We start from the raw sequence: 23,496 nt of genomic DNA, 5'->3' as shown, positions 1-23,496 counted from the left end.
TGCCCTCGGGAGAAGTTTGGCCGCCGCCGCTCGTCCGCCCCGGCGCTGCCCGCGCGTGCAGGGCGCCTCCGCCGCTGCCAGGGCCGGGACAAAAGGCACACACTGACACGTGATGGGCGCCGGGCTTCATAAATGGGACCGGAGCGGGGCGGAAAGCGGGGGACGCAGCGGCGGCGTGTGCCGGAGCCGCGCCGGGCGCCCGGCGGCTCCCGCGCTGCCTCTCCGCGCCGAGGCGGCGGCGGCGGGCGGAGGCGGCGGCGGAGGAGGAGGGGGCGGGCGGCACATGGAGCGGCGGCGGCGGCGGCGGCGGCAGGGTGGCGGAGCCCGGCGTGCCGCCTGATCCGGGCGAGCGAGGGCGACGGTGGTCGGAAAGGAGGCGCCGAGGGGAGGGAAGGGAAGAAAGGGAGGCAGCCGGGGGGAGAAGTCTCCCACCTCCTCCTTCCCCTCACCGGCACCGCCTCCTCGGCGCTCCCCAGTGCTGGGGTGGCCGGGCGGGGCGGCGCTCACGCTCCCTGCCTGGGGTCGGCGCGGCCGGAGCGGGCGGGGGACGCGGCCGGTGCCGTGCGGAGGGTAAGGACGGTGCGCGGAGGGGGAGCGGGAAGGACCCGCGAGTGCCCCGCGGTCTGGGGCCAGGGACCCGTTGTCCCCCTCAAAGTTTGTTGACGGCGTGGGTAGGACGGGGATGACACCGCCTGCCCCGACGGCGGAGCGGGCGGAGGGGAGACAGCTGCCTGCGGAGCATCCCTCCCCGGGATCTGCCGCTGAGTCCCGCGGCGATCGCGACCTCCGCTGCGGCGGGGGCAGGGCAGAGCGCGGGTTTCGCCCCTACCCCAGGCACGGCCCTGCGCCGCCGCCTCGGGCTGCTGGGACCAGTTGGAGGGTGCCCCGGGACCACCCGGGAAAAGCTGGTGGTCCGAGGAGCGCGGTTTGGTTTCGCGAGCCCGGCCGAAGGAGAGGGGACCCGGCGGCCGAGGAGAGCCCTTCAGCGGGCGGGGGTGCGGGAGGCTGGTGGCGTTGTGGTTAACACGCGTCTATTCTTCCGTGCGCGGAGCCGGCAGCCTCCCGGGCTCCCACAGGACCTTATCTGACATCGGAGGTTTCTCCTCTCATCCTGACCCACTGGTGATTTGCAGCGGGTGGTATTCAGCCCGTCTTTCACGTGCACTTTTCCTCCCTAAACTCTACCTTTGGCGCTGTAACCGAAATAAAAGGCGGTTCGTAATTTTGTGCGCAATGATGTTCCCTTAAAAGATGTCACTTAGGAGTCCAGCATCCTCAGAATATCCCGGTAGGGTTTTTTGGTTGGTTGGTTGGTTGGTTTTTGTCTGAAATTCGGAGCTATGGTGGGGAGAGAGCCAAAAAACAGTGAGCCTTTTAAACTTCACGCAGCGTTTGTCATGTGAAATCTTCAGCTGTTGAGAAATAATTTTGAGCCAGATGGGCTTATTTTAAATGGGCATCTTTTTGTCTCAAAGGCATCTGCAATTCTCCATTGAGAACACCCCTGGATGAGGTATGTACCAAGCCTTTGGTAGGAGAGAGCTCATTACTGTGATTGCAGTTTGATAAAGTAAAATGGTGTCAGAAGATGAAGTCTGTAGTTTTCCTTCTTTATCTAAAATTATCATCAGTGTTATTTTCCGTGTGGCAGCAAATGATGAGATTAACAGTTTTGGCACATGTTTTTTTCTTTCAGAATATAAAGGGACATCTATAACACAGAACCAGATAGCAAAATACTCCTTGAGTATCTACAAGTTTTTAAAAAACCACATAGTGTGGCTTTTTTAACCTGTTAAAGGTGTAGTAATGTTTCTTTTTTTTTCCCCTAGATGTATCATCTTGTTTTCATTGTTATTGTTCACCCTTTCTTAAAGGAATATAGCATTCTCTGCTAGGGGTGGCACTGCTGTTAACACATACCAGGATCACTCAAAGAATCAGAGTGATGCTGAGTATGATATTTAATATCAAAATGTGCAACATTGCAAAAATTACTTGGGTGTGCTTAATTCTTTTCTCATTACACCTCATATCAGCCACCAGCATGGGTTTTCCCTTGTCAAGAAAGGAAAAAAACCTCTGTGACTGTAATAGGAATATTTATTATGCAGGCTTAGAGTTTATTAAATCAGTTGTAAAAGAAATGAATGTAACATTTTTAAACAGTTCAGAACATGAATGTGTAATTCCTGATTTGCTTGAGGTTAGAATTAGTTTTGTAGCAACCAGTAACAGCTTTGCTTTATTTTCTGTTGGTCTTTGGAATAAGAAGCACAACCATTTGAATAAAACCATTTTAAAGCAAAATTGATAAAAGCAATAATTGTTAGACTGAGCCAGGCATCTGTTGCCAGGAGGGGAAAAAAAAGTGTTGACTAGGTAAAGAAACTGACTTATTTGCTGTGAATTTAGCTTGCCAACCATTCTATGACACCTAAACCCACAGTAATCAAATCAAAATACCTATAAAACTCAAGGTGGAGGTGGAAGCAGGTTACAGTATTGTGAGGTTGGTGGACGCCTTTGATCCTGGCTGTTGTTCTTTGGTGAATGATGTTAGCTCAGTTTCATAGAAGACCCCATTAAAGGCTTTCATGCTCTATTTAGGGAATGGCAGTTCTTAGCCAATGCAAACCTTTCTTTCCCTTCCCCTGTTCACAAGTTTCTGATTGGGCAGTGGAAGTTTAGAAATAAATAACTTTTTCTTTCTTTCTTTTTTAAACCATTTCTGACTATCAGTCTTTAATGTGGCAGTCTCAAAATGCTTGCAGACTGTCATCCCACTGGGAATTTTGGTGCTGAAAGTGTTACGCACTAGAGAGGGAGAGGTGGCGTGGTTTTCAGTTCTCTTGAGTAGAGGTAGGTGAGGACATTAAGAGGCAGCGGAGAATCCAAACCTGTATGTTAATTTAGTGTTGCCCGAGATTTTTACAAATACATTGCTATTCATGGTTCTGCAGGTCTCGTGCACTGTCTTCCACTCACCTAGTTTCTCTAATTCTACACCTTTAGAGAGAAATTACTGTAAATTCTTTCTCAGATGCAGACTTTGTGACCTCTCTAGTCATGCAGTCATCTACCTAGGCATCCACAGAATTCATTTTTCTCTACAGTGATTGCTCTTTATTTCTTTCCAGATGTCTATATTGTCTTTATCTGAGTCTTCTCATGAAACAGTAAATTGTTTTTCTACAATTTTTTTTGTGCAATTTCCCCAATAGTTTAGGCTATGTAAAATAATGGATGTTCTACAAAACCACTCATCAACCATTTAGGTGAGAATTTGGAAATTTTTCTCTAGCAGCAAATTCACAAGTCTGATGATGATTTAAAACATATACTGTGGGCGACCCTAACACTGGGATTTGGCCAAGTTCAAAGCAGCTGTGCAGATGGACACAGAAGACAGAAGGCAGAGGGAAACAGACCCTTTTAATCATAACAAGGCTGCTCTTGTTTTCTTATCTATAGTGGAAATGAACACCAGCCCCTTGCACCTAAAAGCAAGCTTGCAAATGTGCCAGAATAGACAGCGAGAGCATTTGTTATTAATGCAAAATTAAAAATGTGGCAACTGTCTTCTCAGTACTGCTCTTTATGTCTCCATTTCTAGAATGACACTGTACTGCTACCAAAAGTGCACATCCCATTGCTCTTGGTGGGATAAGAATTTCCCCCCAGAACTGAGGCCCTTTGAAAGTGCGTGGCTTTGTTAATGATCGCAGAAACCAGCTATGACCTGTCCTTTTGAAATGGTTGTAATGACTTATAAATCAATTTCTCGTTAGAGAGAACGTTTTTTTTTTTCCTTTTTCCCGAAGGTGCTGTTGTTGCTCATGAAAAATGATTGGGTTTGCAACATAAGGTTGGAGCACATTTTATTCTGCCATTTGTACCTCATGCAGGGGCATTATGGTGATGCACACCCCAAACCTGGTTCTGCCTCTCTTCAGGGGGAACATCCTTTATTGATCAAGCTAGCAACATCCAAATTACTGACAAAATATATATTTCACTACTGGGTATGTTAGTACAATGGTTACTCATTATACTGTAGTTGGACTGTTTGGTGAAACTGGATGTTTTATACAATTCAGATGTTGTATTATTTGTGTAGGTTGAGGCTAGATGGCATCAAATAGTACCTCATCCTGTGTTAACTGTTTTATGGCAATTGTATATTTGTAAGAAAGAGGTGTTAACTCACTACAGAGTCCTGAGCAGGAACAGTTCTGTACTGTCAGTTTCCTTTCAGCCCTCACTGGAGTAGTTTCTATCTTTCTGTACTTTAGGAAACATTTCAAAGTTTGTGTTTAGGGACTTGTGGGTCTCCCACCTTCCTGTTGTGCTGAATATGTGAAACATGCTCTCAGAAATCATTGGTTTTAGTCAGTCGTACCTCTGTTTTAAGGAATGTAATACTGAAGTCCAGATTATACATGTGCCTGGAAAAGTAGATGGCATATGGCATATGTATATATACCTGCAAATAACTCAGTGATAGATATAGCAGTTTTAGATTCATGCTTTTCCCCAGGAAGACTGCGTATAAGGGAATTCAAAAGGATATTCATCTTGCCTATATCTTTTGTATCTAAAGTTCTAGCTTGTCTGCTTGTCCTCTAGCACTTGAAATTTGAGTTTATGCATGACAAACAGTACTGCAGTGTTTCTTCCTCTAGGCATGTGGACTTTTTTTCTTTCTGTATTCCTGTTTGTAAATTTATGCATAGAAATATATGTTTATATATACACACATACAAATAAAAAGTCATAACTGCGACCCTGAGATTAGCTCAGTTGGTCAGAGCCTGGTGCTAATAATGCCAAGATTGTGGGTTTGATCTTGGGCCACTCACTTAAAAAGTTGGACCTGATGATCTTTGTATGTCCCTCCCAACTCAGAATATTCTGTGATCTCTCAGTATATTTTAACTATTTCTCCAAATCTGATGTAATATTGGTTGGATTCTCTCTACAATTTATTGTTCTGGCTACTTGGATATCAGATTCTATTGTAATTCTTTCTCACTTCTCCTCTTCTCTCACTCTCTCATTTTTTTAAAAAAAGAAAAGCATCTGCATATTTCAAAGACATACACCACTGCCAAACAATCTGGTGTAGTGGCTTAATATGCTGGCAAATAATTTCACAAGTTGTTTGTGTGTGTGATGGCAGTATATTTTAATATCATTATATTTTGAATGTAACTACGAAGACAGTTATCTGAGCTTATTTAAATCTTATGAAAGGCCAGGCAGCTCCAGAAATGAAAGAATGCATTACATTTTTTAATTGGAGTGCATATTTTTGTCCTTCACTAATGCTGATGGTGTGGGACATCTCATTTGCAAAAAACCTTTCTAACCTATCTTCTGAGCATTGCCAGTACTTGATGGCCTAATAATAATTTTTTGGAGAAGTAGGCTCTTGAAGACTGAGGTAGAAGGGATGTTGCTTGCAATGTATTGCTGACCTTCCGTGCACTAACTTTTTGTCATTGCGTGTAAACCCCCTTTTCACTTCTGGTGTGTTTATCTGCTGTATGGGTCACTCAGTGGCTCCATTTGAGCACTCTTCTCCTTTTCACCTCTGAGGTTCATATCCTGTACTTCATTTTCCTTAAACAGTTTGATTTTAATTAATATCCCTGGCCAAATTTGCTCAACTGATCTCTCCTGAGAGTCCTCAGCTTGGTCCCCACTGTCCGTGCGTACAGTGCTGTCCTTTTTTCTGACCTTACCAAAGATGGCTTCTCAGAGTCCTTTGCGTCTTCCTTCGTTGCTTGAGTACAGATCAGAAATGGACTTTCAAAAGAGCAAGTCACTGCCTGCAGAGCAGTGGGTCTGTTCTTTCTTTATGGTGAGATCTGAAAAATCCCATTAGCTATATCCTTCAGCTTACAGAGGTGTCTGAAGTTTGCATAGCTCAGAAGAGGAGGGAGAGTTTCGCTTGTGAGTTTTCTCCTTCACCCGATCTGCTTTCCTCCAGGTGATCACAAAGGCAACTCTTCTCTTTTTCTGCATCTCTGCCTCACAGGGGCTTCTTCCACTTGGGTCTTCCTCTCTTACCTTTCCCCACTTTGCTTGTCTCACCTGGAGATGTCTTATTTCCATTATGGGGACAATAGTTATCTTTCCTCTCTCCTACCAATCCTCATCGCACCAAAAACTTAACCCATATTACCTTTGCTCTTAGCATCTCCTTGCTAACTCATGAAGTCTTTAATTAAAATCTGTTACAGCCAGTTTGTTGCAGGAGGATGAAAAAGCAGACATACACTCTGTGCAGTTTATGAGCATTCTCCCTGGAGCCTGATGTTTTTGCTATCTTTCTCTCTCTAATCCTTACTCTTTTAATAAAGTTCACTAATATTTTCTGCTGCAACAAATTCTTGACCTTCTCTCTTCTGCTCTGGCCATTACATGGAAGCTGTTTTCTTGGAGTGGTTCTCTCTCTCTCTCTCTTTTTTTTTGCTTCCTAATAAATGTGTTTTCCCCCCAGTTTCATCCTCTAGACATTACGTTCTTCTGAAGACCTTTAGCATTTAGCATCCAGTGGACCCTGGGTCTTTTATGTCCTGCTCTGTTGTTTCGAATTACTTCTCTCCCTTAAACTACACATTGTGTACTAAACTGCCATTTCTTCTAGGTACTTTCAGGAAAATTAATGTTCAGCTCCCATCTCTTTTGTACCTGGCTGGACTTCTCTGTCCCTGTTTAACATTTATGTTGATTCTGCTCAGCAGTAGTAAGTGCATGCACCTTTTGGCATTAGGGAATGGCTAGAGAAGAGGCTGGAAACTATACAATTTCTGTTGGAATATTGAAATATAAGATAAACCCTTTTGTGAAAAAGTTTGAGAGTTCAAAATTGACCAGCTGCATGAGTTCTCTTCCATTTTCTTTAAAATGTGAATACCATAGCATTGTATCAAACTTTTTGTATTACCTGTTCATTCTGCTGTATTTGGAAAGGAGAAGGGTAAGTCATTTATTGGCACTCCAGTCCCTAAACTCGAGCTGATTTTAAGCAAACAACCAGGTCACAATTGCTTCATGCTTGCTCAGTTGTTTCCTTTGATCTGAGTCTTACATACTTTAGCAAGCCACTTTATTCTCTTCCAAAGTTTTATCTTTGCATGAAATTAAGATATATAAACTGTGACAGATATTAAAATCCCACATTTTAAGATAGACACCTTAGCCTTCCCTTCTTTCTCCCAAAAGCTGGGCAGAGCAGGTAGCTGTAGTTTCCCATTAATGTGAGCCTGATGGTCCCCTTGCTGGTTTGTGATTTCAGTACTTTGCCTTGTCTCCAACTTGGTAGGCAGTGTGTGTGTGTAAGGGGTTGTATTTATAAGCTGAGGGCTTTTGGGTGACTTCAAGAGTTTTGGCCATTTTTCACAGGCAGATGGGGCAGCTGTCCCCACTCTTCCTCCCCTGTGCCTGGTTGGGATGCAGGAGACACATCCACATCCTTGAGTTGCTTAGTTCAGAGAAAGGGCTTCAAGCTAAGCCTCTCACTTTCCAGATGTGCACCCTCCCTCCTGGTGCCTTTATTTCTGGATGTTTAACTCTTGATCCATCATGGAACAACTTGAGCAGTTTAGAGGTGGGCAGCAGAACGTAGTGGCTGCCAGCACACTGACCTGCCTTTCAGGAGAGCAAAATTTGGGTCCTTCGTCTGCACCAAATGGAGCAGGACTTCAGCCTTGCTTTTGAACCTCTCTGATCTTAGACACACGTTTGTGCCCTGGCTGTTTGGGAGGTAAGGCACAGCCTCCTTTTCTCTGTACATGCAAGTCACCTGTGCTAAAACTGGTACACACATCTCACCAACAAAACTTGGGAGGGAGGAAATAGTCTTATTTCTTTTCAAAACATTGTCCACCACTGACTAACGCCCTGTTTTCCCCCTTCTTTTGTTTTTGTTGTTCAGATTGTCGGCTGCTGGATGCTGGGGGGTGTCACGTAGGGGCTGTTTGCCTACAAATTGGAACAGTCCAGCCCTTATTCTGCTAGTGTGCAAACGGTATGTTAATTAACGTAATAACCATGTAGCTGTGGCTTCTTGATAATTAAGGTTCAACTTGCCAGAGATACGATCATGTTACATAAGAACAAAATTTGGTTCAGTACTTCCATGCCCTAGTTTACCCCATAGCTGATAGTGCCTTGCTGTATCTAGAAGATAACATCCCTCATTTGATCCTGTCCTAGTGTCTGTCTCCTTCCTGATCCCTCACACAGAGAAAATTCTGAGTGAAGTGACTGCAAGTTTTCCTGAATTAGGAGTGACAGCGTTTTTGCCATTTATAGCCTAGGAGTAGCACAGTGTTGGAGATAGAGTAGTAAACCAGTAAATAGCATAAGGGTAATATTGCCTTCACATTCTTGTCAACATGTGTTTTTTCCTTGCTCAGTGTTACTGAGTCTGGAAATGCCATTTCTCAGTCTGCACATTTCTTTCTCCGGCTTGGAAACCTTGTTCTGTCCTCGAAGCAGTATTGTTCATTGCCATATGGGATAAGGTAATTATTAGCCATATAAATTTTCATTTTATAGGACAGTTCTAATTCCTAAAGGCCAACAGTTACCATGGTAAACCTCATTTCTCTTATGCTTTTCCAGCTGACTGCGTACAAGTATAAATTTCTGTTTCTTCTGTGGTGGTACTTTGTGGACCCAGTTTGGTAGTAGTCCCAGTGTACTGGGCACTATGAAATTTATCAGAAGATAAAGCCCTTCTCTGAACAATGTGCAACCTTATAACATGTATTCAAGGAGAGCACATTTGCATATTTTTGTCCATTCAAAACTTGTTTCAATTCTACCTACTTGTCCTTTAGCCTGTTCTTAATTAACTGTGATTATCATAGAACAACTGTATAGACACGGAGATCAAAATATTTTCTAAAATAGAAGCTAGAAGGCTTTGATTGTGGATTTCCCTTTCTGGTTTTGATTCCTTTTCTTGCCATGTCAACATTTTTGCAGTTATCAGTAGCATCATTGTATTGCTCATAATTACTTTCCAAGGAAGAACACAAATACTCACTGTTTCTATTCAGGCTATTAAAATTGCTCTATCAATCATCCTGGTTTGAAAATAATAATAAATTCAACCCTTTTTATAGACAACGATAAAAACTTTCCAGCCCTCCCTCTCCTACAGAACAGCAGGAGAAGATAGGTAATAGCATTTTATTGAAGTCACGTTCTTGTTCCCAAGTGAACTGGTCTTGTGGACCAATAAGAAGTCCATGGGAGGTGTAATTCTCCCTGTTGTCCTTGATGGTGAGTTACCAGTCTTTTATATACTATGTATTTTTTATTCTACCTAAAGCGTATGTATATTCTGATACCGTCTTAGCATCTTTTAGGATGTAACCACACAGTGGAGGGCAGTAGTAAGACTTGCCCCATCAACTCTTCACTAATTCTTTCACTTCAAAGGCAAAGTCTTAAAAAGTTGTGTCTTCAACCGTCAGGTGATGTTTAACACCTCACATATTTGATCACCGGTAAAGTAGGCTGGGAAAAAGGGCTGGAGGAAGTTGAATACAGGTCTCTGCAGACAGCTAAGCTGGGAGTTTGTCAAAGCCACTCCATCTAGTGGCAGTCGCTTCGCACAGCTGGTCTGATAGTGCCCTTCAGCAGTTGCTGGATGACCCGAGAAAGGTCTAAAATGATGTTCAGCTTTTCCTTTTCTGGTCTGGTCTTCAAGGTAAAAGATGCTTGAAATTTTTGTCTGTTTTTTAATTTTTATCTGTAATCATAATTCAGTACTTGCTGTGAATTGCTGCGTGCAGTCGTGGAAACATGTCAAAAATTTTGAGTACCAGTGTCAGTGCACGCTCTCCCTCATCTGGCAGGGCAGGGTGGCTCTTCATCACTGCTGTCCTGTCTGTGAGGGGACCTTGCCACAGCACACAGCCATCACTCCAGCCCTATCCAGAGAGGACAGATCTGTGCGGGGGAGGCCACAGGGTCTTCTGGAGTATTTAATGTAGAGATCACCATGGGTGTTGAGTAGTATAGGTTTGTGTTCCTGGGCTGTATGGGTTTGGGTTGTGTTGAAGCCAACAGCAAAGAGCAGTGTGGCCACATTGCATGGAGTGTCTGTGTTTGTCCGCAGTGTCTGCTCGCCATACCAGGTTTGGACAGAAAAGCTCAGAGAAAAAATATGTGTGTTACTGGGATGTGCACCTGACCAAATGAAAAGACCAGGAACAAGACCGATGCGTCTGCCTTTGCCTTTTCAGTCTATGTCAAATTGTACAGCACCTCAGACTGTGACCTGATAACCACAGTGCCAAAGTCTTGTTTTCACTTGACAACCATGGACAACCTCGCTGATCTGTTCAGTGCATTTCAGTAGTGAGCTTATACTGGGATAAGCTGGTATCTAAATTAAAATAAATGAATTTCCTGTAAAATGCAATTCCAGATCAGGCAAATGGTTGTTTTACTGCAACTTTAATAAAAATCAACTGCTGCTTGAATAGGTGCATGCACACATACAGCTAGAAATTTCCAATTATGATATTCCCAGCAGCAAACAAAACTAAAATTAATGTCAGCAGCATCCCCCAAAGCCTAAACTACATCACTAATGAACTCCCAAGTACTCCCAAAGAAAACTCTCTTTGCAGATACAATAAGGTAGAAATTACTGTAATAATCTCAATGTAAAAATATAGAGGAAAAAAAAATCATTGACATTCAAAGTAAGACTTGCCTCTCCTGATCCCATTAACTGTGTTGTTAGCATAGCATATGCATGCATACTGATACTGTCACATAACTCACTGCCACCTTCAAAAGAACACACAGGAATTCGTGTTTTTTCATTTGTATTTCAAACAAAGGCACAGCACCTAATTCTGACGAGTCTGTACTTGACATGACTCCAGCAGGGACCAGCTACCTCATAACAATTTGTTTGTCTGTCTAGCAGAAGTGCTCAGTTGCATACAATTTTTGAAGCTTTCCTCAAACATAATCTTCTCGACATGGGGCTGTGGCTTTAATCATTAAAATGGTTGTCTTTCTTCTGTCAAAAATAAGCTGGAATAACAGAGGATACCACAGCCATCTTAACATGTTTTTAGAACTACTTGGTTTTTTTTAATATTTTTGGGTAGTTTTCAAATTAATAACTCATTCTTCACTTCTGATTTTAAACTGGTGTTATAATGCCAAGTGTAAAGTTGCCAAACTTCACCCAAAGCAAATTTGTTAAGCAGAGTCATCTTTGCAACATGTAGATTCTGTAGGAACAACTGTAAAGCACCTTCTAGAGGAAAAGCACCTTATGCATTAGATGATTGCTGTTCATTTTTAATGTATGCTTCAGTGACATTTCTCTCCCTCACTGCTCATGCCCTCAGAATTAAATTCCTTAATGTTGTCTGTCTGTCTAATAATTATATTGTTACCTGCTGAGCAAACTTTATCTGCAAAAGCTGACTCAGCCAGTATATTTTGTGCGTTAAGACTATCGCAGTAAGGTTTGTTTATACTCGTCCTTGTTTGCAACACTGGAGTTGCAGTGTCTTCTGAAGGTCTAAGTTCCCTTTAGTTATATTCCCTTTAACTATCAATGTCCAGACCTGCTTAATGAAAGGCAAAACTTTAAAGAACTGTGGAAAAAGTCTTGAGTGTTCAGATGCTATAAACAAGGGCAGGATAAATATATCATCAGCCAAATGATCTCTACTTTTAGAAATGCTCCTGATTTCTTATGCTTTTAAGTTATTGGTTTTTAAGTTATTGGTATTGTTGTAGAGAGGAATCCTTTTCTGCTTTCCAATAGTTTTTATGGGAAAACAGAACTGTGGTACCTACTGTGCAAATCTTTAGGAGTTGAGGTGATCAGTACTCTGAGTTTTAGCAGATAGTCTCTCGTGCCCTTTCTGGCCATTTATTGTCACTCGTCTAAAGTGAACAGGTTGAGTCAGTGCAAGCCTATATATTTCATCTGGGATTTTTTGAGTGTCACAAACAATTTCCTCCATTCTAAAACCAAGAAGCAGCTTGGTTTTGCTCCTGTTGCTGGTGTAATCATCTAGATATCCCGTAGCAGATGCAGAATAGCTGTTACACACAGAAGGAGTAATTCTGACTCTTATTTACATTCAGACCACTTTCATTCACTCAGGTGGTGGAAGGGGACCCTAAAGCAGATGTTCAATCCATATTCAAGGAATTTTCTATGGGCAAAGTAATATAAAGGAGTACTGCATAAGAAGAGCTGTAAGACTTGTCAGGTGCTGGTGAGGGTCCTCTTCCAAGGGTACCCTGACCAGGAGTTGCACCTTGCACTATCCATGAGCAAAGGCTGAACATGACAGGACTCAGACCACTGACTACCTGGGGACCTTCTACTGGGTCCCCCCCCAATTCTGAGGGGACAGAATGTTTTTGAGGGTGTCCACAGCAGGACAAGTTACATTACCATGCTTCTCACAAGAAGCAGTGGCTCCTGGTCCCTTTTGCCTGGAGTTTTGGCCAGAGCTGCACTCTGCCCTAAACTTGGTTCCATGTTTATGGAACGGCCCTGGTTGAGACTTCTGGTCTATACAGGGCAGATCACTGATTCTTTCACTGACTTAGCAGTGCTGGTTACCTTTCCTGAAACTGCGAACAGAGCTGGGTAACAACCCGCCTCCCTCATATAGCCCATACATCCCAGTTACCTTAGTTTGCTTAGCAGAAGGAAGAAATAGAGTAATCTTTGTGTATGAATGTAATGAAGCTATATATTTGTAGGTTAAATCCCTTGCTAATAAATTAGCAAATTCAGGATGTTAGTGGACCTCAGATTGCTGTAACTGGCTAATGTGAATATACAGGCATATTGGGTGAACTGTGAAATTTAGAGTGCATGGCTCTGTCTCCATTGCCTCTCTGTTGTCAAGTTTTCAAAACCCTTGGTGCTTTTTGAAAGAAAAGTAATGAAGGTGATGATTCAGTTTATTGCTGCAGTGGTACTTGGTGTTATCTAAATGAAGCAAGCCCAAGGAGTATTGGTCTGCAAGGTACTTTGCAATCAGAAGTCAAGTTCAGATCTAGAGAAAAATATCTTTCTGGTGGAGCAACTCAGAAGGTTTTGATGAGAAATGAGAGTTGCTTTCCTCTGAAACACTTGATTCCCTGTGCCTCTGTTTTTCATGTCACTTCTTAATGTAATTCGGTTTTGGTGAAATCCAGGTGATTTCTTTCTAAGTGTTCAACCCACCCTTATTCCCACAGTGGCAAAGTCTAGACTTTCACTGAATATAAGAGAAGGGTTGATTTTGTTTGACATAGTTCAACTAAATTGTTTATGGGGTTTGTCTCCCTGTTTATGTTAATGAAGTCTGATCTTTTCCCCATACAGGATTTCCTCCGATGCATTTTTCTGTCCCCCAAGTCTCTCTGAAACCAACAAGACTGGGGTTATGAAGTCAATCCTAGATGGCCTCGCAGATACAACTTTCCGAACAATCACGACAGATCTCCTTTACGTGGCCTCCAACGACATCCAGTACGAAGACATGAAAGGCGACATGGCATCCAAGCTGGGGTACTACCCCCAGAAGTTCCCTCTTTCCTCCTTCAGGGGTGATCCTTTCCAAGAAAAAATGACTACAGGAGATGATCCCCTGTTGAGCATTATTCCCTCAGATCAGGTCAACATCACAGAGTTTTACAACAAGTCTCTGTCCACACTTAAGGATAATGAGGAGAATATACAATGCGGGGAGAACTTTATGGATATGGAGTGCTTTATGATCCTGAACCCCAGCCAGCAGCTGGCCATCGCTGTGCTGTCGCTCACCCTGGGCACCTTCACGGTCCTAGAGAACCTCCTCGTCCTGTGTGTCATCCTCCACTCCCGAAGTCTCCGTTGTAGACCCTCCTACCATTTCATTGGCAGCCTGGCTGTGGCCGACCTCCTGGGCAGTGTCATTTTTGTCTACAGTTTTGTGGATTTCCATGTTTTCCACCGGAAGGATAGCCCCAACGTCTTCTTGTTCAAACTAGGTGGAGTTACAGCCTCCTTCACCGCCTCTGTAGGTAGCCTTTTCCTCACGGCAATAGACCGATACATATCTATACACAGGCCACTAGCTTACAAAAGGATTGTTACCCGACCAAAGGCTGTCGTAGCATTTTGTGTGATGTGGACCATTGCTATCGTAATAGCCGTTCTTCCTCTGCTCGGCTGGAACTGCAAAAAGCTCAATTCTGTTTGTTCGGACATATTCCCTCTCATCGATGAGACGTACCTGATGTTCTGGATTGGGGTCACCAGCGTTCTCTTGTTGTTCATTGTCTATGCCTACATGTACATACTGTGGAAGGCTCACAGCCACGCTGTTCGCATGCTTCAGCGGGGCACACAGAAAAGCATAATCGTTCAGTCAACAGAGGATGGTAAGGTACAGATCACTAGGCCTGATCAAACTCGTATGGACATCAGGTTAGCCAAAACCTTGGTCCTTATTCTAGTTGTTTTAATCATATGCTGGGGCCCTCTCCTCGCCATCATGGTGTATGATGTCTTTGGGAAAATGAACAAGCTTATCAAGACTGTCTTTGCCTTCTGTAGCATGCTCTGTTTGCTGAATTCAACAGTGAATCCTATCATCTATGCTCTGAGGAGCAAGGACTTGCGACATGCCTTCCGCAGCATGTTCCCCACCTGCAAAGGAACGGCACAGCCCCTTGATAACAGCATGGAGTCTGACTGCCAGCACAAACACGCCAACAACGCGGGGAACGTGCACAGGGCTGCCGAGAGCTGCATTAAGAGCACAGTTAAGATTGCCAAAGTTACCATGTCTGTCTCCACAGACACAACTGCTGAAGCATTGTAAGTCAGAAACTTCTCAGCTTGGGAGAGAAGGAGTTAGTTTAAAAAAAAAAAAAATAAATCAACAACAGAGAAAACCAAACCCATGGCTTAACGTGTTTGTACCCTCCTGTAATATTTTTTGGTTTGTCATTGTAAGCTGAGCAATGATTGTGTTAAGAGCATTACCATCAGCCAGTTCTTCAGGTTTTACAATTAGGTGTTCAAGCTAAATTTTCACAAGTTTTTTCTCAAAAAGTGTTTACTGAATAATAATGTTTCCTGAAAGAGCACAGAGAAAATACCAGGTTAGCAATGGTTTCTTTTGGAGTGTGAAGAAAAATTGTGAAACCTAATTGAAAAATAATGCATTCTAAACCAATACCATCAAATAAGAAAAAAAAGCCTTGTAATCATGATGTTCATTTCCATGTGAAGTGTGTTTCATGTCTGTAATAGGAGTTTCTGATTTTTTCCAAACGCGGCAGTGCTGAGTTTTAGAGGTTTTGTAAAATGTGTCGTGTCCTGTGAATTGTGTGCTGTTTTATTACGTGTTATTGATATTTGTCTAATTAAACAAAGTGATAAGGTAGACTTCCGTGAAAATAATGTGAAACGTGATATGTAAACCCCATTGAAAACACTTACTGTATTTGAAGAATTCCTATGAAATTTTATACTTTTAGTGGTCTTCTGTGGACTTAGAGGAGAGGCTTTGTGTTCTTCTACTGAAATTATTTCCCAACTACCTTTTATTTTCACATGCATATGAGAGTAACAGCAACATAGGAATAGAGGAGGAATATGAGAAAGGAAAGCACTGGTTCAGACTTTTAAATACCACTGCATTTATGCAGAAGGATGTTTATGGTTGCATAGACTATTGCCCTGCTCTTGGGTGTTGCGTGAATACGAACACTGAAAAGCAAATGTCCTGGATATTGGCTCCTTTAATGGGTAACTGGTTTTAAGCCACATGCTGGTGCTGGACCACTGAAGACAGCATGTATCAGACTCAAAGTGCCATGTTATCACTGTGCAGTTGATGTATATTTGAAGTGTGTCACATTCCTGTATCCCAGGTTTAAGCAGATTCAGAGCCTGAGATGCCAAACTTCCGTCTTCACTAAAAGAGGAGGAAATATTGTCAGACTTAGACATTTTCTTATTGTGTGAGCGTGTATATAAATAAATATCCGTGTGTGTACGTGTGTTTGCGTGTGTGTGTGTGTGTGTAAGTATACTAATCAGTGTGAGTCATGGTAGCATAACTAAGATAGGACACTATAACCAAATGTAACTGTATTTCTTGTTGCACGCTTTGCACATGAATTCTATTTCTAAAATTGAGTTCTTCCAACTGATTACTGATGAAAGTACCATATTAAGAACATCTCGATCCACTCTGAGATGTATATAAATGTACTAGAGAAAGCAACCTTTCAGTTGCTCTTGGGAATAAGGGGAAAAAAGAGGCAGAGCATGGAATGAGCCCGCAATGACAACTGCTGTGGCTGTCAGTGGTGTTCCTGAAAACTGAGAAATCCAGAAGTAAATGATAGTTTGTTTTAAGGCTGTTAGTAGTCAAATCTGATAGCTCGAAATGAGTGAGTCTCGCTGAAACCAGTGACAAGGTTTGACACTACCAGCTTCAAGGAAGAAGCTATTGAAGGAAGATGGTGACTCTGTTCATGGTGGGATAGTTTCTGCCACCTGAGACTGTCACAAGGAGCATATTACGAGATAGTCTTTGAGGCATGGATATTCTGTAATTCTGTTCTGAGTCAGAAGGTCTAGGGTCCTCTTCTCTGCTGCCTTGCTTTTTTGGACTGTTCCCTCACCCTTCTGACTGATTACTGCCAAAACAGCTGCAAACACAGCTTAGCCTTCTAGTGGCCTGACACTTGCCACAACAGGGATGACTTCCTCCATGGCACAGGGTGAGCGGAACAAAATCCACGCTGCCCTGCCACTCGTCATTGGTCTTACGTAGAGGGGGAGGGAGGGCAGCAGCCCAGGGTCTCTGGCTACCATGACATTCCTGGGACATTTCTAATGCCTCAGTGCAGGCCAGAGCAGCCCAGCCCATTTCAGCCAGTGACTCTGCAGGAATGCAAGTGGCTCCAAGTTCAGGCTTGATGAGTGGTGACATTTCAAAGATCAGATCAGGTCATGTTCTGAGCAACAGCTGGAAGAGGCAGGGGTACTTTCCTCCTCCACCCACCTCCCCTGCAGCTTACTTGGGTGAGAGGGCAGGACACCGTGGTGTCCTCTCAAGAGGCCCACCACACTCAACCAAAACCTGTGTATTGCAGAGGACTCCCAGAGGTTGTACAAGTCCTCCTGAAAGATCTTTCTTATATCTAGGTCTAATCCATTCTAAAGAAGTCCTCTGGGAGGAGAGGGGGAAAGCCCATTTGAAATGTAAAGGTATTTTAAGAGCCATTTTTGAAACTGTCTTCTTGTGAATTAAATGCAAACTTTGTGGACTTTCATTCTGCATTCAAGTTCTAAATTTTACATGATAAGTCATGGGACAATGGGGCTGTCTTGGCACTTAACTTGGTGCTTACTGATATAATAAGAAATAGTATCCTGTGAAACGTTAGTGTCTATCATCATCATTTGTTTGCATAGTGAGTTTTTCTAAAGCTCTGGGAACTGCATCGGTTCACTTAGAACCATTTATTAAGAGTCGGCAACAATTTCCTTACATGTTGCACACTAAGTAGAACTATTCTTTCATTAGAAAAATCTGCTGCCGTTCCAAGAAAAGCTGTACTTAAACTTCAGCTTTAGGTATTCCTACTTTGCAGTTGCCTACCCTCACTTAGTGATAGCACAGCCAAACGATATTGTGTTCCATGGCCACCCACACCATCATCATCAACCAACCAGCCCTTGTTGCAGTTACGTCTGTGTACTAACTCCAAGTGTCATGTATCTACCGAGAAGACCATCTGTGTCACATGCGTGCAGAGTTAGATTCTCAGCAGTCTGATTGTATATTTGTATAATATAATCTCCTCAATGCTGTGCAATCACTATCCACATCTTCTTGCACTGGCCTTTTGATGAAAATTTTAGTATGTCTATTGTGAGATGGGCAGTGCATTTCACCTGCTGTTATTGGGTTGAATGTATGTAAATAAGTGAGAAAAAGTCATCTGTACAAGCAGTGGCCTAAAAAGTCTGTAACTGTAGACTAGGAAAATTGTTGAAGTTGCTGTGACATCTCAAATACTACCTTTGAATAAACTGTTTCCAGGGTCTCTTGGGATGCTATTTCATAGTGAAAGGAAAATCTTTCCTTGTGAGAATATGAGGTAAAGAAATAGAATTACCTGAGTTTTTTATTTCCAGTGTTTTGAAGTGGAGAACATAACTCTTTATTGTCTGTAAATCTAACATTATTACTTCCTCTTAGAAGAATATTGTATCATTAGATGTTTGTTTCAGCTGGTAACATCCTTGCAACTGTTGGAATATTTTTCATTAGCAACCTGTATAATAGTTTGTACACAAGTACTGTTCAGATTGTCATGAAAAGTAGTTTTGACCATTTACCTACCAGTAGCAGAATAGTATTTCTGTAAGATTTTCAGTGTATTCCTACCATATCATATTTTATTTCTATAATGTAATTAAACTGTTATTTATTCAAGGACAAAAAGTATTCCTCTGCTTTTTTGTTTTTCAAATTTTGAGATAACTGAGGAAGCCATGTGATAACGCTGCCTCATTCCACAATCTGGTGCTCTACGTTTTGTTTATAAGTTTGTCTGTCAGATTCTGAAACAACTGCTTAAACAACTTGACAACAGGTTGTCAAGCTTTGTGGGTTTTAATTGTACGTTGATATGTTTGAAGGAGGAGGTAGATTATATATTTTATATTTGTGTATTCAGTACTATGGAGACAAGAGAGAAACGACACAGTTAAAACTGCATCTCCTGTTTCATTATGTAGGCAATTTCCCCTTTCCTCTGTATTAGCCAAAATGCAATAAATTTCTTTTGCCTTCCTTAGATGCATACGTTTGCACAGAGATGTCACATTAAAAGAAACCCATATACTTTGTAAAAACAAAACACAAAAGAGCAGAAGAAAGGAATACAAACTAAAATAGTGCTGCCAACAGCAACAATGATCTAAATTAGTTACTGGGGTTTGTGAATGTACTCAAGAACTTGAGACAAACAGTCTGGTTTTGACCAGTGCCAGTGGGGGAAGAGTTATGGGTGTAGGGAGTGGAAGATGAAGTGGTCCAACAGGGATGCACAGAAGCTGTGCAGGGGAGAGCAAGCTAAGCCTTGCCACTGCCTATGGGTCGCACTAAAGTGCTCTTACTGCTGCTCATCCACAACAGAAAGAAAGGGTTGAAAAATCCCACTAAATGCTGTAGAAAGGCCCCTGCCTAATTCAGAGGAACAGTTTTCCATATGACAGAAACTCATGTTAGTTGGGCAATTTTCCTTGTTCACATCTGTGGTCTGAAAACATCCTTAGGGGATGAAGTGAGCATGTCATAGAATCAGAATCATTTAGGTTGGAAAAGACCTCTAGGATCATCAAGTTCAAACATGAACTTCACACTGCCAAGGCTTTGGATCATGGCTATGTCACAATACTTTTATTTTTAAAAATTAGGTCACTGGTGAATTGAGAAAGTCTTGGCAACGCAAAAGCAACTAGGAATAAAAGATTAGCTCTTAATCTTTAACTGCATACTACATTTAAGAAGTCTGAATATTTCTGCTAAAAGCTGTCACTTTCAAGGCAGCCAGGAAACAATTCCCACTGTATTTCCCTGCTCACTGGAAGACAAGGGTTATACTGCCACAAAGTGTCAGCTCCTCCTGATGATAACACCTGACTGCATTTATAAGTCTATTCTAGACAATACAGGAGGAAATAATGACAGCTTTCCAAGCAACTGCTTTCCCATGTTATACCGGCTCAGGAAATGTGCAGGCAAATGTACTGTTGTTGTTTCAGCCTTTCATATTAACATCTGTTATTGTTTCCACTCTTCTGACAGATGTTTTAAGAAGTTACAATATCATCATGCACGCACATCATCAATAAAACATCTTCATTTTGTTGGGGGGGGTTTTTTTAAAGTTTTGTCTTCAGTGAAAGTCCAGCTTTGACTTGATTGAAAAATTAAATCATCATATCAGGGAACAGTTTATAGTAGAAGAGTAAAAAGTAATTTTAACTGTGTTTTAAGAAAGCATAGGGTGGGGAGTTTTATTTGACACTTTAGAATATATGTCTTCCTCCATTCTGTTTTTGTGCATATGTCTTTTTAGGTAGTCAATATGAAGAGTTTTCTTTAAATAGCAGTATGATATACGAAGCACTATTGCCTTTAACAGGACTCCTTAATATGAGCGGCCATCTAATACTGGTCTTTGAAATTCAGTTAAGAGAAAAAGTGATAATGAGTCCAAGGTAATCTTAATGACGAGGCATGACATGCCCTGGTATTGCTTTCCAATAAATCATCTTTGGTATTTCAAGCAGTACTCAGTTTAATGTTAAAGCATTTTAAGCTATTGAATCCTGTCTCAATAAAGTCCGTTGGAATTTTTTATTGACTTCAGCAGAGATGATGTATTACCCCAGGTTTTTGAACTATGAGCTTGCATTTGGAAAGTGCAATTTTATATTCCAATGTACTTGCATTTTCACTGGCATTAAAACAAAGATGGGACAGAATAAATAACAGCTTCTGTATTCATTGGGGGGTTTTACCTCCAAGAAAATCTATTTTGAATTTTGGTGGGTCAATGCAGAATTCAAAAGTCTGGCAGGAGCTCAATGGACTTGTCATGGGAGTGAAACTATTTATTTATCCATATGTGTGTAGATGGGGTAGAGAACATAATGAGCAAAACTGCTTTCGCTGTTGCCGACAGTTGCTTCCTGACTGCTTGCACTGGTGCTGTTTTGACATTGCTTTCTTCCTTCTCCGATATGCAAATATGTGTATGCATGGTGAAAACAGGCCACACACATTCAAAAGCTTTCCCCCAAATAAGTCTCTTAATTTATATTATTTTTTGTTTTATTTTAATAATAATAATTATTATTATTATTGTTGTTGTTGTTGTTAGTATTATGTGAAGCAATGTCACAGCCACTGATTTCATTAAAGGGAAACCTCTTCTGCCATTCGTAGCCATATCTGGATGGGTCAAGCCCTGACATTGTTGTCTGAACCACTTCTTTTTCCTGATAGATCTCACTGAAAGTCCTTCCAGGGCTCAGCACAACAGGGATACCCCACTTTCCATCAAGCTGAAGAGAGGGAGAATGGAAGGGAGCTGGAAACTCCCTGGTTCTCTTTTGTGCCAGGCTGTTCCTGGAGCTGCCGTGTGTGTAATGTTGTGAGGGTCTGGGGACTCCCCCACGGTGCCTCTGTCCTCCAAAAAGGTGATTTATGTGACCTGACTGAGAGCAGAAACCACAGCAAGAGGAGTGAAGAATAATCTTCTCCGGTTGAAACTCTGAAAAGAAAGGAATTAAGACTGTAATGATACAGAGGTGGGGACCTGCTATGCGTCATTTCTAAGTTACGGAACAAGGATTAGGGGTATCATTTTAATAGAGGAATGTGGGGAATTATACAGGCTATGGATCCATATAGTAAACACTCCTCCCAAACCTTCAGAAGGGTAATAATAAATCCTGTAAGGCCTTTCATCAGCTGCCTGGGAAAAAAAATATAATCATTGTCTCTGCAACACTTAACTTGAAATATAATTCAAAGTCATTTAAAATTATACACCTACCTGCTATCAATGTAGTCTGAGTAGGCAAAATTAATAACAAGCATGCTCAGTAAATACAAGGTTTAAATCTTTAACTAGAATTTTAATGTCTAAATTGAGTAATACTATCAGTCATGAGAATTACAGTTATCTGCCTCCTTATCTTTTCCTATTTATTTGAGGGGTTTTACTTCTCATTCTTATTATAGCCCTTGCAAAACCTGATAGCTCTGGCAGAGGGAGGGACTATATCTCCGCGTGCAGCCACTGATGCTGCTGAGCTGCCTGCAGCAGCAAGGTCAGGGCACCCAGGGACTGCAAAACACTGATCTGGACAAGAAGGCAAAGAGAGAGGATTTGCTACTTCATAGCAAGCCTAGGAGGAGATTAAAGAGCAAAGCCTTCTGGGTTGCAGCTCCTTACAGCTTGGGAGGTGCTGGGTGGGCACTGTCTCAGGGGAAGGAAAGCTTCATTTTCAAACCTCCCCTTCACTCTCTCCTTGGCAGTTGTTGCTGGGCTTCTTGACAGGGACATGGCCAAAATTGTTGTACCCGAGAGTCAGTTCCCATGATGAGGCACTTGCAAAGGGATCTGGATGCTTTCTGCCTGTACTGAGTGTGAATTGTGCATAGCTTAAAAGTCTGTGTTTTTACCTCAAATTATTCTTTAAGAAAAGCTTCCACTTTGATCTTTGGAGTTCCTCACTTAGGATCTTGAAGCTGACCAGTATGTGCCTATGTGCATATGATGAAAAAATACACGTCTACTGTTCTTACAGATAGGTTGCAGGAAGAGTAGTTTACCAGCAAAAGACTTAAAAAAGACCATATTATCCACCAATAAGTTAGGCATTTAGCCCAAATAATTTTATATGCCAATGATATATACAGGTAAATTACTTAACTCATTTTCCCCTGGGAAAGCTAAGGATCTAGTTTAGCTTAGTTGCCTCAATGGCAAGGCAGAAAATGGTTTCATCTGGTGCTGGGAAGGACCACTCCTATAGTGACCAACATCTGACCTCCTAAACATATAATCAGAGAACTGTTGAGTCTCTCATTCAAGAGATTCAGCCCTGGTTTGAAATGAGTGTCCATAATTTCATTTCTTTTTAATCCCATTCAAAATACCACTGGTCCTGCAGATGCTTTATTTTATTATTGCAGACATGATGAAGCTACTGGCTGTCATAAGAAAGAACTGGGGGATGTTCGTACTCAGTGCTGCTCTATTCTTACACTTTAGCTCTTTGCCCTTTCTTGCTGATTACATGAGGCTTTTAAATAGTTGTTTGGGATCTAATCTTAGCAGCTATGTCAGCTGGCCCCTGCTGAGACTTAAATCCTTCTGCTGACCATGGAAGTGTAGAGTGAAATCTTGAAAAGGAACATGTCACTTGCCTTCTAGAGAGCAGTGTGGAGGTGGGAATGAATAGGAAAGTGTTTTTCATAGGAAAGTGAACAATGGCAAAGCATGAGAACATGGGCTGATGAACATTTTCTGTGGTCCCATGCCCTCTGGCAGTTTGTTCCTTCTCTTTTTGCTGCCTCCTCCATAGTGCTAACACAAGTGCTTGCATGCCTGCCTGATGAGTCAGATCCGGCTGAACCAATCCAGCTAAAAAACCTTTTTTTTTTTGGTTTTGGACATGTTATACCTTCCAGATCATTTTCAGACTGCATGACCTGGGTTTAAGAGCTGGGAACTGGTGCAGAATTTGTCACACAGGCAACTCAACAGCTCCATCAAATGTGGTTCCTGCTGTGCCAAGCGTGTTACAGGACTTTCAGGGTCTTGTTGTTCATTATCAAAACAATCTAAAAGTGTTCTGCACTTCCAAACAGGTGCTCTGAGGGAAACTTGAGTTTC

General features: G+C 42.1%; 1 protein-coding gene across 8 annotated transcripts; it reads left to right on the top strand.

The window, feature by feature from the left end:
* The first annotated feature begins 369 nt into the window (after window positions 1–369).
* CNR1 (cannabinoid receptor 1) lies at window positions 370–18,521 on the top strand. 8 transcript variants are annotated; one of them, XM_027644920.1, is made up of 5 exons: window positions 493–570; window positions 1,476–1,513; window positions 7,946–8,038; window positions 8,430–8,537; window positions 13,391–18,521. In XM_027644920.1, the coding sequence occupies exons 2-5, from the start codon at window positions 1,509–1,511 to the stop codon at window positions 14,871–14,873; spliced, it is 1,689 nt and encodes a 562-aa protein (XP_027500721.1). In that variant the 5' UTR covers window positions 493–570; window positions 1,476–1,508; the 3' UTR covers window positions 14,874–18,521. The 8 variants fall into 8 exon arrangements, with proteins under 8 accessions (XP_027500728.1, XP_027500729.1, XP_027500727.1 ...); XM_027644927.1 differs by lacking the exon at window positions 1,476–1,513 and having other exon boundaries at window positions 370–570; XM_027644928.1 differs by lacking the exons at window positions 1,476–1,513; window positions 8,430–8,537 and having other exon boundaries at window positions 370–570.
* The last annotated feature ends 4,975 nt before the right edge of the window (window positions 18,522–23,496 follow it).

This window comes from Corapipo altera, unplaced genomic scaffold, assembly GCF_003945725.1.
Source record: "Corapipo altera isolate COAL_440 unplaced genomic scaffold, ASM394572v1 2, whole genome shotgun sequence".
NCBI classification, from domain to species: Eukaryota; Metazoa; Chordata; class Aves; order Passeriformes; family Pipridae; genus Corapipo; species Corapipo altera.
The sequence above is the reverse complement of the archived record's forward strand: the minus strand, read 5'-3'. Positions and strand labels throughout refer to the sequence as shown.